The sequence below is a fragment of the Capra hircus genome, chromosome 19 (assembly GCF_001704415.2).
Source record: "Capra hircus breed San Clemente chromosome 19, ASM170441v1, whole genome shotgun sequence".
Lineage (NCBI taxonomy): Eukaryota > Metazoa > Chordata > Mammalia > Artiodactyla > Bovidae > Capra > Capra hircus.
Window position 1 is genome coordinate 14,672,641 of NC_030826.1, and position 26,907 is coordinate 14,699,547.

Genomic DNA, 26,907 nt, shown 5'->3' on the forward strand with positions numbered 1-26,907 from the left:
CTAGAAGTCTCCATTTCTGCTTCTTGAGATAGATACTGGGCATTTCACATCCTGGAGTGAGCAGACAACATTTCAGAAAGTCGGCATAATTTTCAGATGGAGACATCGAACCACCCAAAGGTCTTTAGGGGTTCGTCTGAATTTGTTCGTCTTATCCCCGAATCCCGTCTGACCTGAGGGCAGCACACAGTTGCAGAGCACCGGGTTGGGGAAACCAGAAGTGTGTATCTTCCATTCCTCTCTGAATTTGGTTAACTGAGAGGCGTTGAGGAGCTAAGGGAGAAAAGTCTAAGCTGTCTCTGGGCTTTGGGGAAAATTGATAAATTTATTAGCAATTGGGTTGAATTGGAAGGAATGTAGCAGTGTAGGGCTGCACTTTAGATGGTTTTCCCAGGTATCTCATTGGTGAGGAATCTGCCTACCAATACAAGGAGATGCAAGAGACGTGGGTTTGATCCCTGAATTGGGAAGATCTCCTGGAGTAGGAAATGGCAACCTACTCCAGTATTCTTGCCTGGGAAATCCCATGGACAGAGGAGCCTGATGGGCTACAGTCTATAGGGTTTTGAAGAGTCAGTGACTAAGCAGGCTGGCAGGCACTTCTGATAAACTACTTCTGACCACCTTGGAGACAATTCTTCAGGGATTATAAATTAAGAGCTGGTGAGAGGGAACTGGAGTCATTTAGTTCTAAGGTATCAGAGTTTGTTTTTTTGAAGTAGGGGATATAGCAGATAAATTGTCACAAGTAACCTTAGAAAGATTTTCTTTAAATTATTTTATTGAGCACCTATTATGTACTAGGGTCCAGTATAAATGCTTGTTGTTTCAGTCCTTTCAATTACCATTTCAGTGAAGCAGGTTCTTGAGGAAATGAAGGTTTGAAGAAAGTAACAAGGAATCTTGGAGAAGGCGATGGCACCCCGCTCCAATACTCTTGCCTGGAAGATCCCATGGACGGAGGAGCCTGGTAGGCTGCATTCCATGGGGTTGCTAGGAGTTGGACACGACTGAGTGACTTCACTTTCACTTTTCACTTTCATGCATTGGAGAAGGAAATGGCAACCCACTCCAGTGTTCTTGCCTGGAGAATCCCAGGGACGGCGGAGCCTGGTGGGCTGCCATCTCTGGGGTTGCACAGAGTCGGACACGACTGAAGTGACTTAACAGCAGCAACAAGGAATCTAGAGTCTGTTCTTTCCACACCCAGTACATTTGGTTACATCAAATACATCATTTTGATACCAGACAGGATCCCTGTCTGGAAGTTCTGGCTTTCCCCAGGGCACAGGAGGATACAAACCCTCTCAACTGGTCCCTCCCTCTGTGAATGTTTTTCAACTTGATTACCAGTTTGTCAGTCCCAGTATCTAGTGAAAGCAAATTCTTCAGTCAGAAGGTGCAGAACAGCTTATCTGGTAAATTCTGTCCCCCCCACTGAGAGAACAAGGAGAAGCAGAGTCTTTTTCATCTTGATGGTCTTCCTCATCAGTTTTGATGGAAAGAAGCATCCTCAGTGATTAAACTGCAGATCCATTTATTCTGTTTTCAGTGTTGTTGAAGACTTCACTCTGCGCTGCTTTCTTCCCTGATTGACTCACCCTTCGGGGCAGAATGCCCGGGCTGAAATGAAATGTGTGGGTTTCTCCGTCGCACTGTTCAGTCTGTCATCTCTCCTGAAAGCCCGGTGAAGAAGCAGCCATCTAATCGGTCAGACCCCAAGGGTGCTGTTTTGGCGCAGCTCCATTGGTTAGAATTACTTTCCCCTGAACTTCAGAGCAGATGCAGAGGTCCCTCCGCAGATATGTGTCATCCACTAGTTGGAACCAGGGAGTTTCCAGGAACATCTACAACTTGTGGTTATTATGTATGTTTTTCAGTATGTTTTATGTATGTTTTCAGTTGTTTACAACAGTCAGTCAGTTACCACTTCAGAAAAAGAACTCATTTGTTACTGGTGGAAAGTGAAACCCCTCTCCTCCTTCCCTTCTTGCTGTCATTGTGATCCTTTCTCCCCTTTAGACCCTGTGCTGTTCTGGTTCTTACCTGCCTTTTGTCCTGTTTCTGTCCCACCTGGCTCAGGCTGTGGGCTCAGTAGCGACAGGCAGAGGTCTGCTTGGACTGTGTCTGCTCAAGGTCTGTCTCATTTCTTTTCTCTGTTATCTTCTCCGTGTGCTGCTTTCATCTTTGTGTGTATTTTTGCCGCTCCGTTGCAGCACTGTTTCAGACCACAGCCTCCAGGAGGGCACTGATGCCTTCTTTGCCTTTAGATGGCAGGGGCGGGATGGAAGTGAAGAACGTTTCCATCTTCCAGACTCTCCCTTTCCGGTTTTTTAATGTGGTAATAACTGCCAGTTGTAACATTTTTCTATTACTTTTCGAAGGTCAGTCTGTTCCCGTTCTTTTTTCTTTTTTTCAAGTAATCTTAACAGACGCCTAAATTATCTTCAGCATGTGTGAGGTAGGCACGTTATCATGAGAGCTTTCCTTAAAGGGACTGCTGTGGTTCTATGGGTTGAAAACCCGTCATTTGCTCACTACCCTGGAATTACGATGGTGGAGTTTTCAGGAGCGAATGTTTGTCCCTTCCCCCCGGTTTTGAAAGCCCTGGTGCTGTTATCATTAGTCAGACTTCAACAAATACCTGATGATCACATTTGCCTGGCACTGAGGCTGGGAATAAAGCTATAAAGTGACTCGCTTTTGTTTCCTGTTTCACTTTCTGCTCCCTAACCACGGGAGACGGACACTCTAGAGAGAATCATACAAACCATCAGCCAGGTGCTTTACGCGGCGCTTCCGCAACACTCACCCTCTGAGAATGCACTCGCCGTGTCGCGTGGGGACCATGCCTGGTTTTGTCCTTTTGGGATCACTAGCAGCTGGACGAGGGCTGAGCAGATGAATGCGTGACAGTTGTCAGGAGGCATTCAAGATTCTGTGAGAGCACAGTTGGGGCCCAGAAGGTTCCCCTGAGGAAGTAAGTGCCACTGGAGGAGGCAGGGTGGGAGCAGGGTCACCGGGGCTGAGAGAGGGGCTGGGGGGAGGGTCCTGGGGGCTAAGAGAGGGGCTGGGGGGAGGGTCCTGAGACCGCCGTAAGCTTGGCGTTTGGGGAACTGATGGCGTAGCAGGGTAGCTGGCCCCAGAGCACCAATGACTGGTTTTCATTTATTCAGTGGTTACCAGTGAAAGCACTTCTTAAAAGGAAAGTTAACAGAGCATTGGTTGTACTTGAGACAATTAAGTCAGAAAGCCCTCCGTCCTCCACGGGAACAGCACAGGTAGGCAAGAGTAGAAACTGAAACACATTCCAAATGTCAAGGAAGAGCTTTATCTTCAGGAAGTGGATGTCTGTGTGACGCAGTGGTGCCTGAAAGTGGTAGTGAGCAGGAAATGAAGATGACTTTCTGGACGTGTGAATTAAAATTCTGGCTTCCCGGGGAGGGTTTTTCTGTCTGCGGTGCCTCTCACAAGGCCCTCGAGTGGGGAAGGTTGCCTTGGTGCTTAGGTGCCCCTTTGGGCGTCCCTGGAGGGGGGCAGCATTTGGTGCGATGGACTTCTCCCCACCGCCCCCTTGAGAGGCTGTCCGTCATCTTCTCCCGGCTGACCGTTAGTTGATGGTTCACCTCCCTCTCCCAGTGCACAGGCCCTTGAAGCCCTGGTGCTCAGGGTGGGGAATGTGGATGGTGAGAGCAGCCCCTCACCCCACTTTCTGTAGGACCACAAAGGACTCAAAGAACCTGAACTTACATCCGGTCGCCGTCTATTGGTGCGACCCTCGTCCCTCTTGAGCCCAGTGTTCATTTGCAAAATGAGCATTTCAGTTCTGATGGTTTTGGCTGCATTATTGTATTAAATGAGACACGAGATGGAAATATAACAACTCACTTGGCTCATGTTAAGTATTCTGTAGTGTTTTTACCTTTTCCTTAAAAAATAAAAATTTCTAGGATCATCTGAGGGGGGACTTCAGGACCCTTGAATCTGAATGCCTCCCTCCAGCTTTCCCCTTGCCTGTGCCTCAAATAACAGCACAGGCAATTCTCTCTCCCACCCAAGCTTTTTTTTTTTTTTTTTTGCTGTGTGGTGCTGGCATGCAGGATCTTAGTTCCCTGACCAGGGATTGAACTTGTGCCTTCAGCAGTGAAAGCGCAGAGTCCTAACCACTGGACAACCAGGGAATCTCCTCACCAGAAGCTTTGATCATTTTTTTACTGAAGTGTAATGTGGGGATTGGAGGAGAGGGGAGCCAGACCCAGGTGCCTTGGAAGGACATCTTGGTGTGGATGCAGGCTCTGGAAGTGGTCTGGAGAGAGGCACACTCTCGATCCCCATTAGTTCCATGCCTTATTCTAGTGTCCGCCGTTCAGTGAATGGCTAATGCTGCCTTCCGCCTATTATGCGAAGCTGAAAGTCCAGTAAGGTCTGCTCCTTCCATACTGAGCACCTGCTCTGTCCAGCCCAGGAGGTTCAGGCGAGTGTATCCGTTGCAGTGACACTCAGAGAAGCAGCTTCCTCAAGCTCCTTCCTTTCTTCACTGCTAGGGTTTAAGGTCAGGTCTGACTGAGTCTGGGCTTCCCAGGTGGTCCAGTGGTGAAGAATCTGCCTGCCAATGTGGGAGACGCAGGAGACATAGGTTCGATCCCTGGGTCAAGAAGATACCCCCAGAGAAGGAAATGGCAACCCACTCCAGCATTCTTGCCTGGAAAATCCCATGGACAGAGGAGCCTGGAGGGCTATGGTGCATGGGGTCGCAAAGAGTCGAACACAAGTGATGCACCCACTGACTGAGTCTAAAACCAAAGTAAAACATAGTTGGTAAGTTTATTTTTCTCATATATATACTTTTACTCTTCTGTTTTCTAAAAATTCAGCCCGAAAGGAGAATTCTTATCTAGGAAATGCATTTTCCATTACCCACATCTAAAGGACTGCCTTGGAGGATGGAAGACCCCCGTTAGCTTTGGAAATGTTCCAGCCTTGAAGTCTCTCCTGTTTACGTCCAGCCCGTACACCACCTCAGCAGAGTTGTTGCTCCCATTCAGGTGTTGGAGTTCTAAAGTTGCACAGGATACTTGTCTCCTCTGTGACTTAGGTGTTCTGAGTTCTTCATTCTGAAATAAACATCTCAGAGATAGTCCCAGTACCACAGAGAACATGCTTCCCCAGCCCGTGCCCTGCGAGGGAGAGCAGTCTAGTGTGGTGAGCCCCGCAGGGTGCCTGCTTACAAGTGCACAGCACCCTATTTTATGCCCATTGTGTTGTCAGCAGCATTTTAAATCTTCCCCTTCTGAGATGGACCCCAGTCAGGCAGGTTTCCTGGAAAATTCCACTTGCCACTCCAAGATCCTGTTTTTTTCACATTAAACAGTTTTCAAGGGAATTCGAGTTTCTTTCCACACTAACTTCTTTTTAAAAAATTAGCAGCCTTCCAAGCTGAGAGATGATTTTAAACCTCAGGTGAGTTCTCTAGATAATGATCATGTCTTTGTTGTGTGGGTGATGTGATAGCTGTGTCAGAGGCCCCGTCCAGCCCGGTCCCTTGGGCCGTGGGGAACTCGGGCTTTGTGTGACCAGAGGGAGTGAGGGACGTTGGGATTGCCAGCCAATAATCGCCATTGGACAGCCTGGCTGTTGCCATTTTACACTTGTAATGACGTATAGTTCAGTGACCATTTATTTTGATTTGCTATTTGTGGAGCACGTACTGTAGGTTGGGCACTTGGTTATTTCTCATCCCTGTAGTTACCAGCAGGGGAGGTGTTACCCATCTCATACAGGTGAGAAAACAGACTCAGAAAACTTAAGGAGCTTGTCCAAGGCAAGCTGCCTTTTTTTTTGTTGTTTCTTTTTTAAGAAAAAATACTTATTTTTTGGTTGCACTGGGTCTTCGTTGCTACACTCGGGCTCTCTCTTGTTGCGGAGAGCAGCGCCGTCTCTCCAGCTGTGTGTGCGGGCTTCTCATCACAGTGGCTTCTCTTACTGAGAAGCACAGGCTCTAGGCAGGCGGGCTTTAGTAGCTGTTGTGTACAGGCTTAGTTGCTCTGAGGCCTGTGGAATCTTCATGGACCAGAGATCTAACCCATCTCCCCTGCACTGGCAGGTGGATTCTTACCCAGTGCCCCAACCAGGGAAGTCCTGTTTCTTTTTTGCTTTTTAATTTCTTTGCCTCACCGTGCAGCATGTGGGATCTAAGTTCCTTGAGCAGGGATCAAACCCGTGCCCCCTGCATTGAAAGTGTGGTGTCTTAACCACTGGACTGCCAGGGAAGGCTCATGAAAGTCAAAGTTGCTCGGTTGTGCCTGACTCTTTGCAACCCCATGGACTATACAGTCTATGGAATTCTCCAGGCCAGAATACTGGAGTGGGTAGCTGTTCCCTTCTCCAGGGGATCTTCCCAACCCAGGGATAGAACCCAGGTGTCCTGCATTGTGGGCGGATTCTTTACCAGCTGAGCCACCAGGAAAGTCCAAAAGCTACCTTTGTTTTTGATAAAGGACTTTGTGGTAGTCACCTTATATCACTATAAATATTGGCAAAATGCTTTGGGCCCTAAGGAGAGATAACTAGTCCTTGTCTCAGGCTGTATTGATAGAGTATGGATTACTTCTCCATTTGTTCATTCTGCAAGTTATTTGGGGGCCTGCTATAAAGTAGCCCTGTGCTAGCTGACATGGATAGACACGTGAAGACAGATGAGGTTCCTGCCTTTGGAGTTTACGCTGTAGACAGACAGATGTAACTACAGATTATGATCATTCTCCTGAAGGAAACCGAAAGGGCACTGAGCAAGTGGGTGACAGGAGGACGCCTCCAAACAGGTGCCATCTGAGCAGAGACTGCGGTTGGGAAGGAGAGTAGCAGCAGCAGGGGAGCAAGTGTGGGTCCCGAGGCAGGAGTGAGCCTGGCGTCCCTGAGGAGCCGAAAGGCTGGCCTGTCTTTGACTTTTATGTAAATAGAATAATTTAATGTGTATTCTTTTGTGCCTGTCTTCTTTCACTCAGCATTATAAGATTCATCTGCAACCCATTGCATAGAGCAGTAGTTTCATTCTCATCGCTGTCTGAATAGACCTTTTTGTCCTTTCTACTATGGATTGATGTTTGGATCTTTTCCAGCTTGAGGCTCTTAGAACAGTACTGCTACAAACATTCTTGTATACTTCTTTTAAGAAACATGTTTCCGTTTGGTGTATACCTGGAAGTGGAATTGCAAAGCCCTGTGTGTGTAAATCGGAGAAGGCAACGGCACCCCACTCCAGCATTCTTGCCTGGAAAACCCCATGGATGGAGGAGCCTGGTGGGCTGTAGTCCATGGGGTCGCTATGAGTCAGACACGACTGAGCGACTTCACTTTCACTTTTCACTTTCATGCATTGGAGAAGGCAATGGCAACCCACTCTAGTGTTCTTACCTGGAGAATCCCAGGGACGGGGGAGCCTGGTGGGCTGCTGTCTGTGCACAGAGTCGGACACGACTGAAGCAACTTGGCAGCAGCAGCAGCAGTGTGTGTGTAAATATGTGTGTTTACCAAGGGGTGGTGCCAGTTCACTTTTCTGCCAGCCGTGTTAGAGTTCCAGTTACTCTGTATCCTTGTCAGCACTTGCTGGTATCTGTTGTTTCCATTTCAGCCATTCCATTGGGTGTTCAGTGATAACACTGTGTGGTTGTAATCTGTGCTTAAGACAGGGAAGAGTCTTTTGAACTGGGAGGTCCTGGATAGTGCCTGTATGCCAATGCGAGATCTCCAGTAGAGGTAGAAAACAGGCGCTCAGAGGGGAATGGGCGGCAGGGCAGACAGACTGGTTTTTTTTAAGTTTATTTATTTAGTTCTGTGCTGGGTCATCACTGTGGGCTTTTCTTTACTTGCAGTGGTTTCTCTAGAAGAAGTGGGCTTTTCTCTAGTTGTGGTCTGCAGGCTTCTCACTGCGGTGGCTCCTGTTGTTGCAGAGCACGGGCCCTAGGACTTGGGGGCCTAAGTAGTTGCGGCCCCTGGGCTCTGGAGCACAGGCCCAGTATCTGTCGCGCACGGGCTTCGTTGCTCCTTGGCATGTGGCATCTTCCCAGACCAGGGATCGGACCTCTGTCTCCTGCTTTGGCAGGCGGAGGGAGTCTTTACCACTGAGCCACCGGGGAAGCCCTGATTTTTTTTTTTTTTTGCGAGGGTGGGGTGGAATTGAGAACACTTCTTGTGATTTACAGAGTGTGGGATTTAGGGTCGAAGCGACTTAGGTTCACATTCTGGCTTTACTGTCTTCTGGGTATGACCTTTAGGTAAGCAAGTTACTTATGTTCTCTGAACCTTGGTTTTCTTACCTGAAAATGGGACTAGCTAACCTGCCTTGCCAGACTCTTGTGAGGACCATATGAGATAACACCAGGTGCTGTCTAACCCAGCTCAGTGCCTGGAGATGAGACTTATTCCTCCAGTGGAGAATGGTACTTTATTCTTTACTTCTTAGAAACTGTAATTACTTCTACAGTTATTTCAAAGAGGCATGGCTAAGCCATATTGATAGGTTTTTGTAGCATTTTCTTTCAAAGTCATTGCGGTTCTATGTTAGTTGCTTTTTAAGGATAATATACAAGATGAAGCAAGGCCCATTCTGTATTAACGATGCAGAACCTGGGGGTACTTTCCTTTCTACACTTAGTAGCATAGACGCTTTTGATAATTCTAGCAGTACGGTAGTGACAGCAAGCGAGCGAGCGAGTGAGTGAGTGAGTGAGTGAGTGTCGCTCAGTCGTGTCCGACTCTTCGCGACCCCATGGACTGCAGCCCACCAGGCTCCTCCGTCCATGGGATTTTCCAGGCAAGAGTACTGGAGTGGGTTACCATTTCCTTCTCCAGGAGATCTTCCCTACCCAGGGACTGAACCGAGGTCTTCCTCATTGTAGGCAGACGCTTAACCGTCTAAGCCACCAGGGAAGTCCGATAGCAAGCAAACCACCCTAAAAAAACTGGAGATGATTCTGTAAGGCTTGCAACTAGCCATTTTCTCATTTGCTGTGTCTGAAAGTGAAAGTGTCATTTGCTTGCTGCTGCTAAGCCGCTTCAGTCGTGTCCAACTCTGTGCGACCCCAAAGACTGCAGCCCACCAGGCTCCTCTGTCCCTGGGATTCTCCAGGCAAGAACACTGGAGTGGGTTGCCATGTCCTTCTCCAATGCATGAAAGTGAAGAGTGAAAGTGAAGTCGCTCAGTTGTGTCTGACTCTTAGCGACCCCATGGACTGCAGCCTACCTGGCTCCTCTGCCCATTGGATCTTCCAGGCTAGAGTACTGAGTGGATTGCCATTGCCTTCTCCGGTTGTTTGCTTAGATGTGTCCAACTCTCTGTGACCCTGTTGACTGTAGCCCGCCAGGCTCCTCCGTTCATGGAATTCTCCAGGCAAGAATACTAGAGTGGGTTGCCATTTCCTTCTCTGGGGGAATCTTCCTGACCCAGGGATCGAACCCCAGTCTCCTACATCGCAGGTGGATTCTTTACCATCTGACCCACCAGGGAAACAATGTCAGAAAAGTACATATTAAAAAAATAAAAAATACTTCTTTGAGGATAGGGGCATTTTAATTAGGTTTTTTTCCAGAGGGTTTTTACAATGTCTTTTTTAAAAAATATAAATTTATTTATTTTAATTGGAGGTTAATTACTTTACAATATTGTATTGGTTTTGCCATACATCAACATGAATCCGCCACAGTACAATGTCTTATATAGTGCGTTCAAGAGGGCTTCCTGGTGGTTCAGTGGTAAAGAATCTGTCAGTTGAGGAGACATGGGTTCAATCCCTGGGTCAGGAAAATCCCCTGGAGGAGGAAATGAAGACCCACTCCAGTCCTGTTGCCTGGGAAACCCCATGGACAGAGGAGCCTTGCGGGATACAGTCTGTGGAGTCGCAAAGAGTTGTACACGACTTAGTGACTAAACAATGGTGACAACATACAGTGGGTTCACTGTATGAATTCCAAGATGTTGCTGTCTGTGTATCAGGGTAAAGCCTGTTTTTGCAGAAGTACCTTGGCTCACAGAGCAGTTAACTAAACTTGAAAGAAACTGGATGAGAACCTTGGGGACCTCAAGTGTAATGCCTTGGATTTTGGTGGGTTAGCAAGATGGTTGTGAAGTTGCATTGCAAACTTGGAGATTTTCTTCGGATACTGACATTCTGACCCTTCTCTCTTCCATGGGAGAGTCCATGGCCACCCCTGATCCCACTTAAAATCGTTTGTGTTGGGTGGGCGGACAAGTGGAGAAGTGGTTGTTTTCAAATTACTCAGGATTCTAGGACTTCACAGGGACAAATCACATGATCTGCCTTCTCACCTCTAACTGGCTGTACTCAGTCTGCCTGGAATAGGTCATTCATTTATCTTACCCTGTTGTTAGCACTGTTATTTTCCTGTTCAACAGGGTTTGGCCTACCAAGCTGACAGAACCCCATGTGCCCACTAGCCACTCTGGCCTCAGACCACAGGGTTCTCCACAGGGAATGGTACATTTTCTTATTCACCCCAGCCCTTCAGCTCCCACCTTTTTTACCCTTTAGGCAAATTGGAAGAGGAGAGCCTGGTAGGTTTCAAACAAACTTAGTAAAAGAGCAGTCAGACTATATTTGAAAATTAAATCGCCAAGTCCATTTTTTTTTCTGAAGAGGGCGAGGGAAGTTGGGGAAGGAATTTTCAAGCCCTTGGCAAAGATTAGGTGACATGGGTTCTTTGCAGATTTTCTTTGCAGATCAGGAGGAAGCTTGCAGATCACAGAGGGAGATTGTTTGAAGCTGTCAATGTAGGGAAAGTTCCTTTTATTGTGTATGGGGGTATAGCTGATTCACAGTGTTGTGCTAGTTTAAGGGAGCAGCGAAGGGACTCGGCCAACCACATACATGTATCCGTTCAGGGAGAATTCTGTTTTATTTTTTTGGGGAAAATTCTTTGTATACCCCACAGGTGGTTCCACTTTCTGTCTTTAAGGAACATAATTGGATGCCACATGTGTGTCTCTGTTAAGAGCTGAAGGACGAAACATATTCCCCAGAGAAAAGTAAAGGTTTCGTTTGGCAGTGTTAAAAAGATAAACCTTTTGCTTTCCCTTCCTGAAATAACCCTGGGTATAGTTGTTATTTGGGCTTCCCTGATGGCTCAGCGGTGAAGGATCTGCCTGCCAGCGCAGGAGTGTGTGTGTGTACTTAGGCATGTCTGACTCTTTGGTACCCCGTGGACAGCTCACCAGGGTCTTCTGTCTGTGGAATTCTCCAGGCCACAATACTGGAGTGGATTGCCATTTCCTCCTCCAGGGAGTCTTCCTGACCCAGGGATCAAACCTGCATCTCTTGAGTCTCCTGCATTGGCAAGTGGATTCTTTACCACTAGCGCCACCTTGGAGAAGGTAATGGCACCCCACTCCAGTTGTCTTGCCTGGGAAATCCCATGGACAGAGGAGCCTCGTAGGCTACAGTCCATGGGGTTGCTAAGAGTTGGACATGACTGAGCGACTTCACTTTCACTTTTCACTTTCATGCATTGGAGAAGGAAATGGCAACCCACTCCAGTGTTCTTGCCTGGAGAATCCCAGGGACAGAGGAGCCTGGTGGGCTGCCATCTATGGGGTCGCACAGAGTTGGACACGACTGACGCGACTTAGCAGCAGCAGCAGCAGCAGCAGCAGCAGCGCCACCTGGGATGTAGAAGATGTGGGTTCGATCCCTGGGACAAGAAGATTCCCTGGAGGAAAAAATGGCAACCCACTCCAGTATTCTTGCCTGGGAAATCCCATGGACAGCGGAGCCTGGCGGGGTCGCGGAGTCCATGGGAGGTGTCCATGCAGAGCAGTCCATGAGGTTGCAGGGTTGGATGAGACTTAGTGAGTAGACAACAACATCCTAGTTGTTATTTAGGCTTATGGCTTTCCATTTTGGCACAACTCTCATTAAGAAATGTGTCTTGGTATTTAAATACACGTCACAGAGAGTCGAAGCCTTGTCTGCTAACCTTGGTGAACCTGTTCTGTTAGGCCAGGCAGGCCTCAGTTATTTTTAGCACTGGAGTCTCTTCCCCAGTGACCCCTTGCCCACACGCCCACATCCCCAGAATGAGGCCACATTCTCCACCCACAAATGGGGCCTGTGGAGTAACCACGGGGCAAATTTCACATCTTCCCACAGAACCAGTTCCTTATAAGTGCAGCCAAATACTCAGGCTGACAGCTTTTTCTTTCAGAGCTGCTCAGAGGAGGCAGTTGAGATTAGAGCCAAAGTTAAGAGGATGAAAATAGTGCTGAGGAAGACAGGTCCCCTTGACTCCCAGCTAAGGAAGAGCTTTCTTAGCTATTGTACCCAGAGAACTGAGCTGAGCTATATATATCATGCCTGATGGGGCCAGAGTCCCCGGGGGGAAGGGGGGGTGGGCAAGGACCTTGTGGAAATCACTTTTGGTCTCCCTGGGGCCCAGCACCTCTGGTGTTTCCCATGCACTTGTAAAAGCACAGGAATTGAAACACTACACAGCTGGCCACCTCTCCACTTTTCCCTCCCAAATGGTACCTTACCCAGTGGGGTCTACCTGTGATGTGGCCAAGTCCTTACCTCTTTCTTTTTTTAAAATTAATTTTTATTGCAGTATATAATTGCTTTACAATGTCAGTTTCTGCTGTACAGCAAAGTGAATTGGTTATCCGTATACATCCGAGCCCTCTTTGTCACCACTGAGCGTTGAGGAGTTTCCTGTGCCCTACAGTAAGTTCTTGGTTATCTATCTTATTGTTGTTGTTCATTCGCTAAGTTGTGTGCAACTTTGTGACCCCATGAACTGCATCACACCAGGCTTCCCTGTCCTTCACTGTCTCCCTGAGTTTGCTCAAACTCATGTCCATTGTCAGTGATGCCATCCAACCATCTCATCCTCTCTTGTCCCCTTCTCTTGCCTTCATTCTTTCTCAGCATCAGGGTCTTTTTCGGTGAGTTGGCTCGTTGGCGTGAGGTGGCCAAAGTATCTATCTTAGGCATAGTATCAACAGTGTATGTAAGTTTCAGTCTCCAGTTTGTCCCGCCCTTTGTTTTCTTTTTGTGGTTAAATGTTTCATCCTTCATCTCTCTCTGCTAGTGCTGTCAGCTTAGCTTTGATTCCATCTGTCTTCACCCCTGCTCCAGTCTCTGGGGAAAGAGGTGACCTTTCTCCTGCCCTGGGGGAGTCCACCCCCATGTCTTGGTCACCTTTCTCTCCCTCATGGCCCTTGTTCCCATATTTATTGCCAGCTTCCCTTCCCTTCCTCTATCAGCTTTGAGTCTTTGTGGGGTTTCCTCTGTGGTCTCTGAATATGTCGGCCTTTCTCTTATATTGAGACCTGCTGCCTTCTCTCTTCCCTTCACTGTCAAAAGTTTCGAGAGAGAATAATTTATCCTTGGAATCTGGCAAATCCTCACTTCTCACTTGCTTCCCAACCTATGGTTATCCATCAGCTTCTATCTTCCTAAACAGCTGGGGCATGGAGCACACTCAGTTTCCTAAAATTAGGTCCATCATGTTCCTCTGCGCACTCTACTCTCTGGGTCATTTGCCAGCGTCGAACATTTCTTTTTGAAATTCCAGACAGTCTTCCAGTTCTCTCACCTCTGAGAATGGTTCCTTCCTTTGCGCCGGTTGGTTCTCCGGTGCTTGCGCATTAGATCACATGTTCCTAAGAGCTCCCCCAGGCCGTCCTCTCTTCTGCCCCAGACGGTCTAACCATCTTCCTGCCCCTCTCTGGCTTTCGGTACTTTACAGTAGGCGAGGATCCCCAAGCCTGTATCTTCAGCGGACGCGGTGCTGCGTGTACATCCGCAGGCACCCACAGGTACTAAAACTCAACTCAGAGTCTTAACCTGCCCCTCCTCCCGCAGATGTGCTCCTCCTGAGGGCTGTCGCTCAATCAAGGGTTCTACTCGCTCCCGCTGTGTCACTCAGAGAGCTGGTCTCTTCCCCCCGCAACTCCGCCCCCCCGCCCAGCCCTTCGGTTCTTGGCCACATCCTGCTAAGCCTGTCGCAGATCTCTGTCCCTTTCTCTTCGGCCTGTATCCTCATATCTTGCTTCCCACCCGCCCCCTCACAGACTGGTCCTCCACACTGCTTACTGCTGTAGCGGCTGTAGCCTCAACCTTTAATGGTGTCCCGCTACCTATAGGATAAATTCCAGCCTCCTTACCAAGGAATACAAAGTTTTGTGGGTGGTTTTTTTTTTTTTTTTGGCTGCTGTGGGTCTTTACTGCTGCACGTGGACTTTCTCTAGTTGCAGAGATCGGGGGCTACTCTCTAGTTGCGTTGCGCGCGGGCTTCTCGTTGCAGAGCAGGGGCTCTAGGCAGGCAGGTTTCCGTAGTTAGCGCTTGCGGATTCTAGAGCGCAAGCGCAGTAGTTGTGGCACATGGGCCCAGTTGCTCTGCGGCAGGTGGGATCGTCCCTGACCAGGGGTTGAACCTGCATCCCTTGCATTGGCAGGCAGTTTCTTAACCACTGGGCCACCAGGGAGGGCCTGGAATAGGTTCAGGGGTTGAACCTGCATCCCTTGCATTGGCAGGCAGTTTCTTAACCACTGGGCCACCAGGGAAGGCCTGGAATAGGTTCAGGGGTTGAACCTGCATCCCTTGCATTGGCAGGCAGTTTCTTAACCACTGGGCCACCAGGGAGGGCCTGGAATAGGTTTTGAGTGGCTGCTTGTTTACTTGCTGTACTCTCATCCATCCCTACCCTTACCTTTGACCCAACCAAGCATTTTGTAGTTTCTTTGATGTCCTGGTCCATGCTGTTGGGTTTGTGTTTTTTTTTTTTCAAGTCTTTTTGCTCTTGACTTTCTGGCCCATAATAGTGTTACTGAGCAGGGTTCTTGGTCTCCTTAATAGAAATTGATCAGAGACCAGTCAAGAAATCCAAGCAAGGCTTTATTAGGGCCCCTGCTGCAGCAGGGGGCAGTGAGACCAAGCAGCAGGTTACCTTGCCTGCTTGCTGAGGGGCATGTAGAACTCTTCCTTCAATGGGTGCGAGTAGGGAAGGGTGGCTCCTGGGCTGGAGGGGTGGCCTGGGTGGTTGCCCGCCTGTTGGGTGGCATTGTGTGCAGAGGGCAGGCTCAGTGCCCTGCGTTTGCTCCCAGCTCTTCAGCAGTGGCAGTTGTGTCTTTGGTCTTTTTGTGTCTTGTTGCCCATAATTTGCCCCAACACATGCACAAGGTTATTTTTAATCCCTTACAGTTTCCTTTGTACTTTGTGGTTCGAGGAGATGTTTATCCTGGCACAGGCATTGCGACAAAGGGTCTCATGTCCCAGCTTGTCTCAATAAGGTCTGTCTTCCCTGGTCACTCCTCCACCCCGGAGGAAGGAGCTGATCATTGTTCTCATCTTTGTCACCCTTTCCCTGCTCCCCTCACTCCCCCACCCCCCTCACTCCCCCACCCCCCAGCTTTCCAGGTGCTCAGTGGGTGAAGAATCCGCCTGCACTGCAGGAGATACAGGAGATGTGGGTTTGATTGCTGGGTTGGGAAGATCCCCTGGAGGAGGGCATGGCAACTCACTTGAGTATTTTTGCCTGGAGAACCCCATGGACAGAGGAACCTGATGGGCTATAGTCCATGGGGTTAGACACTGCTGAAGTGACTGAGCATGCACACACCCCCTTGCACTACGTAGACCTCTGTTAAAGCACCCTGAAATTTCAGTGTTTGGTTTTACATTTCTAATTCCCGTATTAGACATGAGCTCCATGAGGGCAGGCGCTCGATCACACTCGCCTACCACAGCAAAGCACTGGCCCCTCTAAAGGCTGCAGGCACAAATGAGCGGAGGTCCTGACAAGTTTAGTGAACTACCCACAGCCTTGTCTCCAGGCTGTTCTGCTACTCCCCTCCCCCTACCTCATTCTGTTAATTGACACATCCTGCTGACTGTCAGAAATCTGTCCACATTTGGGACAAGCCTGGAAAGCCAAATGTTAATTGTGGTGAAATCACAGGGTTTAACTTAAAAAAAATTATTTACTTGGCTGTGCCGGGTCTTAGTTGTGACATAGGATCCTGGGTCTTCATTGCGGCATGGGGGATCTAGTTCCCAGACCGGGGATCGAACCTGGGCCCCCCTGAGTTGGGAATGTGGAGTCTTAGCCGCCATACGGCCAGAGAAGTCCCTCTAGGCTTACTTTTTACCTGCGCCGTCCCAGAGAGATTGCAGTGAAAGCATGATTGCAATGCTAGTGGCGGTCACTGAGGTTCATTCAGCGCGTTACAGACTGAAGAATGTCCAGCCGAGAAAAGTGAAGCCCAGAAAGGCTGTGACTCGTTGGCAGTAGGTAGTAGCCCAGGTCTTCTGGTTCCAGGTTTTATGATCTTTGTATTATTCCACACTGTTTCAGATGTTTCCATCGACATCTTTTTTGGGGATTTTTTTCAGGTCTTTTTCTTATATTTTTTGAAGAAGTAATGCTATGTGTTTATTTTTGGCTGTGCTGGGTCTTCACTGCTGAGCGGGCTCTTCTGCAGTTGTGGCGAACGCGGGCTGCTGTCAGCTGCTACGTGTGGGCTTCTCTCTGCGCGGGCCTCCTGTGGACCCCGGGCTCTAGGGTGTGCAGGTTGCAGTAGCTGCAGCTCCCGAGCTCGAGAGCGCAGGCTCAGTGGTTGTGTGGCGCAGGCTTAGTTGCCCTGAGGCATGTGGGATCTTCCTGGATCAGGACTGAATCTGTTTCTCCTGCATTGGCTGGGGGACTTTACCCCTGGGCCATCAGGGAAGCCCAACAGGTGAGTTGTTTTTGTTTTGTTTTTTTTTTTGAAGAGTTACAAACTTCCTCTTTCAAAGGGCTAATACTCTGCTGTTGCCTCCAGTCTCTTGCCAACTAATAGCTCGCTTATTTAAATGCTCTTGGCTGCATTATACCATGTGAATTCATAAGGCAGGTTAGGTCCCTGTTTTCTGGGAACTGAGAGTCTTGAGACGAGTCACAGTGAGCCAGAGGGACATGTTTTTGATGTGCAGGAGACAGAGTGCATGTGTGGCTAGTGAAGCTTTAAATACTGCAGTTCACTCATCAGGAGTCCTGGTTGAGCCGCCCATCTGCCAGGTACTGCATGACTGCCATAGACCCTGCTCTCGGGGTCACAGGCAGGCAGCCGAGACAGGTGCTAATGGGACATGCCTGCAGAAATGAATGCATGTGTTGGAGGCAGTGTTAGGAAGCTGGAAAGACTCTGGAGTAATCATGAGGTCGAAGGTCATATCTGCGTGAACCAGGAAGCTCTTCACTGTCCTCAGCCTTCCTCTTTTCCTCTTAAAAAATATCTAAGGTGGAACCAGTGGCTTCTTAGTTCCTTCCAGCTCACTATGGTCTTTGAACTCCAGTCTAACAAAGGCACTTTCAGTGAGTAAGGAGGCAGAGCTGAAAGTACCCTTCTTTTGTGTGAGCTGATTATGAATACGCTACATGTTTCATTCATTATCCCCTTGAGCGGAGAGTTCAGGCCTACAAGGTCACCCTGGCTGCCTCGGTCTACTGAGAACAGCCCATCTTACTTTATCACAGCAGCAGTTGGCATTTTAGTGGAACCCCTCGTAATATTTAGTTTATTCTGACATTTGACAGAGTGGATCCTCTTTGTTCGGTGATCTCAAAAAAAGCATCAACCCTCTTGCCCCTAATTCCTGTATTTGATACTTAGAATGGGAATAATAACCCAAAAGTTCTTATGAAGTCTGCAGAGGCACTGATTCAGCAAGGAAGCCGATAACTGTGGAGTGTCTGCTTTGTGCCCAGGACTGATGTGAATAAGTGGTCCCTGCCCTCAAAGAATGGATGGCCTAGGCGTAGAAAAAAGCATAAGTATTACAGATACCGTGGTGGCAGCTGATGTCGAGTTGGAGGCACACATGTAAGAGCTGTCAGCGAGTTCTGCTGGCTGGTGGGCGTGGAAACCAGGGAGCACCGTAATACAGGGGAGAGAGTGTTAGGTGGGGGGTCAGAAGAGCTGGGCTTTCCGAATCTCAGTTCTCTGTAATTAGGTATGACGCTGATCCCTCTGAGCCTGGGTTGCCTCATCTAAGTAAAGGAAATACTGATCCCTCCGCCTCATGTCAGTCTGAGTGTGGAAATGCAGGATAGAGTTCTTTCTGTCTGAGCTCTAGGGGCAAGGTTATGTTCTTGAATGACAGAGCTGTCAGGCCACGTGTAATCGCTAAGACAAAAGATGTTATTTGAAGTAAAGATCTCAGATGAAACCCAAAGAGACATCAGCACCCTTTCAAAGGTAGCAGGTTGGCTCGGCCGCTTGAGCTGGCCTGTCCTGGCGGGTCAGCTGTCTGTGTGTGCCTTTACTGGAAGGGTAGCCGAGGGGAGGTGCTGATGTGGCCCCTGAAAGCCTGTCCTCACCTTGCCTCTGGTGGCAGGTGTAGACCTATATGGCCCTTCACCTGTGCCCTTGGGGGTGGGAACCCAGTCGAGGTGTGTTTTTAATTCTGACCTTTCTCCCTTCTCTTCCTCATATCAGATCTTATCATGTGGGCAGCCTGCTGCAACTGGTTTTGCCTGGATGGACAGCCTGAGGAGGCCCCACCGCCCCAGGGAGCCAGGACACAGGCCTATTCCAACCCTGGGTACAGCTCCTTCCCTTCTCCCACGGGCTCAGAACCAAGCTGCAAGGCCTGTGGGGCCCACTTTGCAAGCATGGCCAGGAAGGTGAGTGTTGACTTCTGGGCCTGCTCAGCCACTGTAGCCATGGGTCCTCGGGCAGGACTCCCCTCCTTGATGCCTGCCCTTCCTTTGGCGGTGCAGAGCTGGCAACCCAGACCTGACCCGTCCTTCCACACGAGTATTAGAACTAACTAAGCAGAGGACTTCCCTAGAGGTCCAGCGGTGAAGACTGTGTGCTTCCAGTGCAGGGGGCATGGGTTTGATGCCTGGTTGGGGCACTAAGGGCTTCCCTGGCTGGTGGCTTAGCTGGTAAAGAATCCGCCTGCAATGTGGGAGACCTGAGTTCGATCCCTGGGTTGTGAAGATCTCCTGGAGAAGTGAATGGCTGCCCACCCCAGTATTCTGGCCTGGAGTATTCCATGGACTGTATAGTCCTTGGGGTTGCAAAGAGTCAGCACTAAGATCCAAAATGAGTTGGAGCTAAGTTGAAACTTGCAAAGAGTTGGAACTAAGATCCAACATGCTGCAAGGTATGGCTGCTGCTGCTAAGTCGCTTCAGTTGTGTCCGACTGTGCAACACCAAAGACGGCAGCCCACCAGGCTCCACCATCCCTGGAATTCTCTAGGCAAGAATACTGGAGTGGGTTGCCATTTCCTTCTCCAGTGCATGAAAGTGAAAAGTCAAAGTGAAGTCGTGTCCGACTCTTAGCGACCCCATGGACTGCAGCCTACCAGTCTCCTCCGTCCATGGGATTTTCCAGGCAAGAGTAAGGTATGGCTAAACGCCCCCCAAAATACTAACCAAGCAAAAGCAAAGCATCTCGGCAGAGATTTGGACACAGCTGATCTGAATTCCGGAGAAGGCGATGGTACTCCACTCCAGTACGCTTGCCTGGAAAATCCCATGGACGAAGGAGCCTGGTAGGCTGCAGTCCATGGGGTTGCGAAGAGTTGGACAAGACTAAAGTGACTTAGCAGCAGCAGCAGCAGCAGCAGCAGATCTGAATTCAGATAGCAGCTCGGCCACTTCCTAGCTGTATGACTTCACCTCTTGAGATTCATTTCCAACTGTGAAGTGGGGATATCATAAGTTGTATGTAAATCACATCTCAGTGTCCTGGGAATAAAGTGAGCTAAGCTGTTCAGGGGGCCCGGCGCGATGCTTGGGGTGCAGCAGGCACTTGCTGTTTTCTTCATTAGCTGCCGTCGTAAAAAGCCTGACTCTAGATGAACTTGTTCTTTTAATTGAAGGCAGTGCAGGGACATCTCAGATACACCAGGACCCTGACAAGGTGAAGACTGGAGCTTATTTATTTACTGTAGCCATGTTATTTAAAATGCATGATTGCGGTTTCCAGAGTAGGGGCAGGAAGTGAAATTGCTGGCCAGGCCAATGGTGTGCGTGAGTGTGGGCTTCCCCTCTGTCTGGGCAAGCGTACCGGGGGGCAGAAGGTGAGCCCTGACCTGGGAAAGAACTCTACAGAATGAGAAGTGTGCAGCCCAGAATGTGATGTTCCAGTGACGATAATGGGAAATTTGAGAAGAAAAAATACTTTCCAAACCATTTGCTGTGGGCCAGGGACTATTTTAAGTGATTTGTAGAGTTTTGGTTTCGCTTAATCCTCGCAGTACCTCTATGATGTAGATTTTTTGTTTCGGGTTTCTTTTTGCCGTGCCACATGGCATTTGGGATATTAATTCCCCCCCTGAGGATTGAATCTGCACTTGCTGCATTGGAAGCGCAGAGTCTTAACCATTGGACCCCCAGGGACGTTCTCTGATGTAGGTTTCAGGGGCCCTGACCTCCCACTTTACGTATGAGAAACTAAGGCTTAAAGTTTAACAGTAAAAGGAAACTGTGTCTGTCAAGTTCCTGACAAATAGCTTCCTAGACATGAAAATACTCATTCTTTCCCCTCTGCTTAGGTAGCGCCCCACAACTGTGTGGTTATTAAAAGGCAGAGCCAGGATGCAAACATATGTCTCTGACTCTCAAGTCCTCCCACCGAAGACAGCGTGTCAGACTTTGTGCAGCTCGCAGTGCTGGCCAGCCACCCCTCTGTACCTGTAAGACGGTGGAGGTTGGGCAGCTTGCCTCGTTGGTCGTATTTTGCCTGTGCCTCACTGCCATGCAGGGAAGGGAGCACACAGCCAGGCTCTGTTGCCATTTGCGTGGCTACCCCGGTCACTGAGAACTCGGCGGGAGAGGCTGCCAAAGCCAGGTGGCTGTGGCTCCGTGGGCAGGGGCGCCCCTCCTCGTACACGTGGACTGAGGGGTTCAGTCCGAAAACGGAGACTGAGGTGGAGAGCAGGGGGAACTCGGGGCCATGCGGTCTCAGTGCTGCTGGGGGTGGAGACTGTGGGTGGACTGAGCATCGGAGGTGATGGAAGGAGGGCCGTGGGGTCCTGTTCACGTGCCTGGCACCAAGCTAGGCATTTCAGATGCGTGGTGTCCCTGCATCCTTACACCACCCCGTGACGTTATGCTACTGTTGTGTCTTCCCATTTAACAGAAGGAGAAATTGTCCTCCTTATCTAAAGCGGTCATTTCAAGGACTCGTTCAGCACATCAGAAGTCTGTTAGATGGCCAGAGCTTGTGCTGTTTTCATCGCTACGTTGTGAGCAGTGCTAGGAACGACCAGCAGAAGTGGCAAAGTAACTGGCAGGAAAGGACTATGGAAAACCCTTGTCTGAATGAAGCAGCATGGGAAATTCCCTGGTGGTGCAGCGGTTAGGACTCTGCACTTTCTCTGTTCATTCACTCCCTGGTTGGGGAACTAAGATCCTGCAAGCCATACAACACAGACCAAAAAAAAAAGCAGCAGCGTGAATTTGCAGCTTTTTTTTAAGGTCAGTTATACTCTGGAGTGGAAATGGAGAGAAAGCACAGATAAGTGGTGATAACTTGGGAGCTTATCTGAGAGAATAGCATTGAAACATACATTACCATATGTAAAACAGGTCACCATTGGGAGTTTGACGCGTGACTCAGGGCGGCCAAAGCTGGTGCTCTGTGACAACCTGGAGGGTTGGGGTGTGGAAGGGTGGGGTACAGGATAGAGAGACAAATGTATACCTATGGCCGATTCATACTGAGGTACGGTAAAAACAGTCACAATATTGTAAAGTAATTATCCTCCAATTAAAAAAACAAACAAACAAACTTGGGAGAATCAGGAGATCTAGCACGTTTTTGACGTTGGTCAGCCAGAAGAGAGAAAGTGGATGGATGAGGGGACCGGCCCCAGAAGAAAGAGGGATGGTTGGGTGGGGGTGGGAAGGTGCTTTATTTTCTTCATAGCGGTTTTCACCACCCAGCATACATGTGTTTGTGGACTGCCTGTCTTCTCAGATGATACACAGAGTAAGGGATTCTGCCGGTTTTGTCCACAAGTTTTTCCCAGTGTCTATCTAGACTGATATGGTAGGTGGGCAATACAGTTTTTCAAATGAATGAATGAATAAATGAATGAATGACTGGACTGTTGAGAAGAATTTGCAAAAGAGGAAGTAGATCAGAGAGTGTCTGCTTTCACTCTACGGCTGGCATTTCCACGCTGAAGAGTTTCACTGAAGGCCCGGTTCTGTCCCAGCAGCGTGCTAGCTGCTAGAGGTCACGCTTTTGTGGAGAGAGGGCCAAGACATAGGGCGTTCCCCTGGGGAGCTTACTGTCTGGTTAAGGAGGCCCCCATTTACAAAGAACTAACGAGAGTCAGTTGTATAAGTTAAGTATTAGGGCACCAGGCACTGTTGGTAATTGGATCATTCTAGCCACGAAGGAAGGCTTGTTGATTAGCAAAGCAGTGGCCGAGGTGAAAGCACCAGAGGTGGAGCAGATGCAGGCTGGACCTGGGAAGAGTGCGTGGCCTGTTCCAGGGTGCAGGGGACTGGGGAGTGAGGGCAGCAAAGTTGGCCTCGGTAGTAAAGGACCAGGGCTTCTGCAGTAAGGAGCCTGTAGCCACCAGGCCACAAGGAGGCACTGAAGGGTTCTGAACAAAGCAGCGACCTGGCTGACCCTGTTTCAGGGAGCGGACATGGCTTCATGAGGAGGGAGGTTTGCTGGAGCCGTAGGAGAGGCGCTAAGGCAGCTCTTGCATACCAGCGGGAAGTTCCTAGAGCCTGGTCTGGGGGAGGCCGAGACCGATCCAGGCAGCTTCTATCTGGTGATCAGCTCTTTGTGCCAGAACCCTGTGAAGGAGTGGTTGTCAACCCATTTTACAGATGAAAAAGAAGAGACTCAGACACAAAGGCACTTTAGCTACTAAGATACAAGGGCACGCCACTGACAAAGACGGATGAAATGGAGGAGGAGAAGGTCGAACTGAAGAAGGCGGGGTATCAGTCTGACTAAAATAAGGCATGACACTGAGTAAACTAAGGAACTCCAGGGACTTCTCTGGTGGCTCAGCGGTTAAGACTTTGCGCTTCCACTGCAGGGGGTGTGGGTTTGAGCCCAAGTCGGTGAACTAAGATCCTGCAAGCTGCCTGGCGTGGCCAAAATTGAAAAATAAAGTAATTTTTCCCTTATTTAGTGAAAAATAGATTATTCAGTATCTACGGTGTGTTAGGTGTTGCCTGGGGTGGAAAGGTAAAGATGAAGAGAGTCATCCCTCCACAGTAGGGAGCTCGAAGGCTGACAGGAAGAGGAGGGCAAAGGCGCAGCTGTGTGAGGAGGTGGGAGGAAAGCTTCTGTACCAAGAAGAAGTTTTTTTAAAAAAAGTAGTTGCTTATTTTTAGTTGTACTGGTCTTTGCAGCTGCGATTGGGCTTTCTTTAGTTGTGGCGAGTGGGGGCTACCTACTCTGGTTGCGTTGCTTGGGCTCCTCTTGTTGCAGAGCACAGACTCTGGAGTGCGGCCTCAGTAGTTGGCAGCACGTGGGCTCAGTAGATGCTTCACTGCATGTGGAATCTTCCTGGAGCAAGGATCGAACTCGTGTCTCCTGCATTGGCAGGCAGATTCTCAACCCCTGGACCAACAGGCAAGTCCCAAGAAGAGCTTCTGTAGGGGGAAAGGAAGTTCCAGTTGGAAGGTAAAAGATGGTTATTGGTACAATATTTTCTTGCCACAAGGGGACGAATTAATTTTGTGTAATTCACAGTGAATTCTGTGAATGTTAAGGATGTTTTCTCCTATGAGAGTTTTGCACTTGTAATTTCATGCTTAAGTGGATCGGCATCTTATCTCAAGGGTTTGGCATTTAACGGCTGCAAGCTTTCAAAATGTCTTTTCTTGAAGTGGTTGAATTGAAATGATGACATGGATCCTCTTGTCTCTTTTTCCTTTCTTCATTGTGGTCAGTATTTGCTGAATGCTCACTGGTACAAAGCCCAGCTAGCACTAAGGACTTTATAAGCGAGGCCGTGAAAAATACGGAGCCCTGGCCTCCTAGAGCTTCCAGTCTCGGAAACTGCAGGACAGGACTGGCCGGAAGCGACATATCCTGCATGTGGTTTAGCAGCAGCCCTGATGGTTTTGGAGGGGGTTTGGTGCCCAGCCTCTTTAGTTGACCAACTGGAGGAAGGGGAGGATAGGGTGGCCTGGCAGGGAGGTTGTGTTTGTAGACATGGAGGGATAATCAAGTCTCAGAGTAGAAAGAGGGCGTGGCTCCTCGGTCTTGGCCCAAGGGGAAGGGAACTAGAGGTGGCTGTGTTACTGTGTGGGGTGCCTACCGCGTGCTGAGGGTCACTGTGCATCAGCTCCTGTGGTACCTGAGCAGCCCTTCGAGGCAGGCTGGGCACCCGACTTTCACTTTAGTTGCTTGTTTACTATTCGGGGCTGTGCTGGGTCTTCGCTGCTGTGAGGGCTCTTCCCTAGTTGCGGTGCATGGCCCCTCATGGCGGCCGCTCCTCCTGTGGACCACGGGCTCTAGGCCCTGAGGCTCTAGAGAGCAGGCTTAGTGTAGGCACATGGGCTTAGTGGTTCTGCGGCATATGGGAGCTCCCTGGACCAGGGATCGAACCTGTGTCTCCTGCATTGGCAGGCAGATTCTTGGCCACTGAGCCACCAGGGAAGTCCTGAGAACCTGGCTTTGCAGGTGAGCATCTGAGACTCTAGGAAGTTGTCTGTTTTGCACAAGTTCCCCCAGTGGGGACGCAGCCAGCCAGGACTTAATCCTAGCGTGTCCCTGCTGCTCTTTCTCTCCCAGGAGGGGCTGCCTCTCGGAGGACGGCAGGAAGAGGGCTGAGAACGTGGGCCTGGCCTGTGCCAGGGAGCAGGGCTGGGGTGGGGGTGGCAGAGGAAGGGTGGGTTGTCAGGGGGAGCCACACGCCGGCACCCCTGTGGCCCCCATGCTCCGGGCGTCTCTGCGGGCACCCGGGCTCCCCTAGGTCGTCTTTCTCGCCACCTCACTACTCAGTGTGTGCCATTTGCTGGAATTTATGTTTGAGTGTTTCCTTTACTTGTTCTGCCAGCGTTTGTGGACAGCTGCTTTTCCCTTCTCCTTTGTTCTCTCCTGACTCTTCAAACTGGGGTTTTAGCCTCAAGTGAGCACTGGCTTACTGCTTCCTGTTGGGTGTGTTTCAGATGCCAGGACTTCAGAGCCCCTGAGGGGTTGGAGAAGCTGGGTGGGTTGCTGTCTTTGCTTTCTGATCTGGTATCCAGTACGCTGTACACCGTAGAAGACTGTTGTTTAGATCTGGCTGATGGAGCAACTCGGGGCTGTTCAGTTGTGTCAAGCGTGCTGCGATTCATGGGGTCGCAAAGAGTCGAACACGACTGAGTGACTGAACTGAACTGAAGTCTTATCAAACTGTACCAGTATAAGCAGTGTTCCATGTCAGGACCTACAGCTTTATGACATGGAAGCCTTGTAATTTCACTGTGTCATCCTAAACACATCTCATCATCCACTAGAAAAGCTTTAGATGTGACCAAATACCCCAAAACATCTCCTTTCCATCTGAGTGGCGACTGGTCCCAGAACTGTTCTAAAGCACGTGCAGCCGTGTGAACTTTGTATTGTGTGGTTAGCACTGTGTGGAGAGTGAGGGAGCTTGACATGTGTCCCTCCAAGTGTCAGCAGTCACAGCCTTTGTTCGCTTCACTTTACTGCTTGAATGACACTTAGAAAAGTCTAAATATAACCCCCTCCACTCTGCAGACTTCTCCTTCAGCGCCGCACCAGAGGGCCTGTGATTTCGACTCTGGGAATGTGAGTCTCCTGGGCATTCTTGTTGCTTGAACAGCTTTCTATACTTAGAAAAGAGGGGGCAGAAAGATTTAGGTTAATGCTGGTCACCCTGGGATGAAAAGTTGTTAATTTCTCTAAAGGGTTAGTGAGTGCCCCTCCAGGACCAGCGCTGGGGGCCCAGGGCTCACCCCTGTGGTGGTGTGTGGCCCACTCGTGGCTGTAGGGCTCATCGGATGACCCTGCGCTCACTCAGCCTCCGGGCCGAGGGGCCAGGAGCTGCCTCCTGGGGGCTGAGAACGCCCTCGTGCCCTGTGTTGTCCGCGATCCTGGGAGCAGCTGCAGCCAGGCGATGCCAGCTCGCCTGCCCGGCCCTCTCGTCAGCTGCCCGAGACACCCTGTACTTCCACAGACGAGAGCTCCCCCTTCGTGTCTGGAGGGCCTCCTGTCACTAAGTATTTGTCTTGGGTTTGCTCTCAGGCAGCCCCGCGCTCCCAGCACTTGGAGCCGGCCTTCCTGGGGTAGGGCAGGGGCCTGGGCCCCAGTGCCTGCAGACGGGGCCCTGGGCCGGGAGTTCCGAGAGGGAGAGCCAGGCCCTTGGCTCAGCACGGCTGGGGGCTGGCGTGGGGCTGAGTCAGTCCCATGGCTTGGTGGAAAGAGTACGAGTGTGAGCACCAAACCCAGACCCCCTCAGGTGTGGACCTCAGACCCGCTGCTCCCTGCCCACCCTTCAGGACGCGCCTTCCTCTCTCCAGGCCGCGGACGCTCTGTCCCGGAAGCAGGGAGGCAGGAAAACACCTGCTTTCAGGGTTGCTTTCAGACCTGAATGATAAGCCAAGTCCAGCTCTGGCACATAGTAGCCCCTCAGTCATTTAATAATATATATATTTTTGGAGTAGTAATTATCAAAGATTATAATTGTACAGTATTGAGAAGTATAGAACAAAATACAATTATTGAAGGAGGGTTGCTCCACGATACTGATTTGAATCTTGACTCTCATCATTGGCTTGTATTTCCTAGAAATAATAATTAAAACACTGAACACTTATGGAAGACTCATGTGTCCGATATGCTGAGTGCATTATCTCTTAACTTTACAACAGTCCTATGAAGTAGTTGCTTTCATCACCCCCTACGTTACAGATG

General features: G+C 49.7%; 1 protein-coding gene across 3 annotated transcripts in view; it reads left to right on the plus strand.

The window, feature by feature from the left end:
- The window catches only part of RFFL (ring finger and FYVE like domain containing E3 ubiquitin protein ligase), a 74,194-nt gene that overhangs the window by 34,948 nt on the left and 12,339 nt on the right, over positions 1-26,907 (plus strand). For 2 of the 3 annotated variants that reach the window (XM_018064231.1, XM_018064233.1), the window contains exon 2: positions 18,489-18,676. In XM_018064231.1, the coding sequence (XP_017919720.1) occupies positions 18,497-18,676 (180 nt within the window). In that variant the 5' untranslated portion in view covers positions 18,489-18,496. Of the gene's footprint in view, positions 1-2,310; positions 2,981-18,488; positions 18,677-26,907 lie in introns of those variants that run through there. The other variant, XM_018064232.1, reaches the window with a different exon arrangement.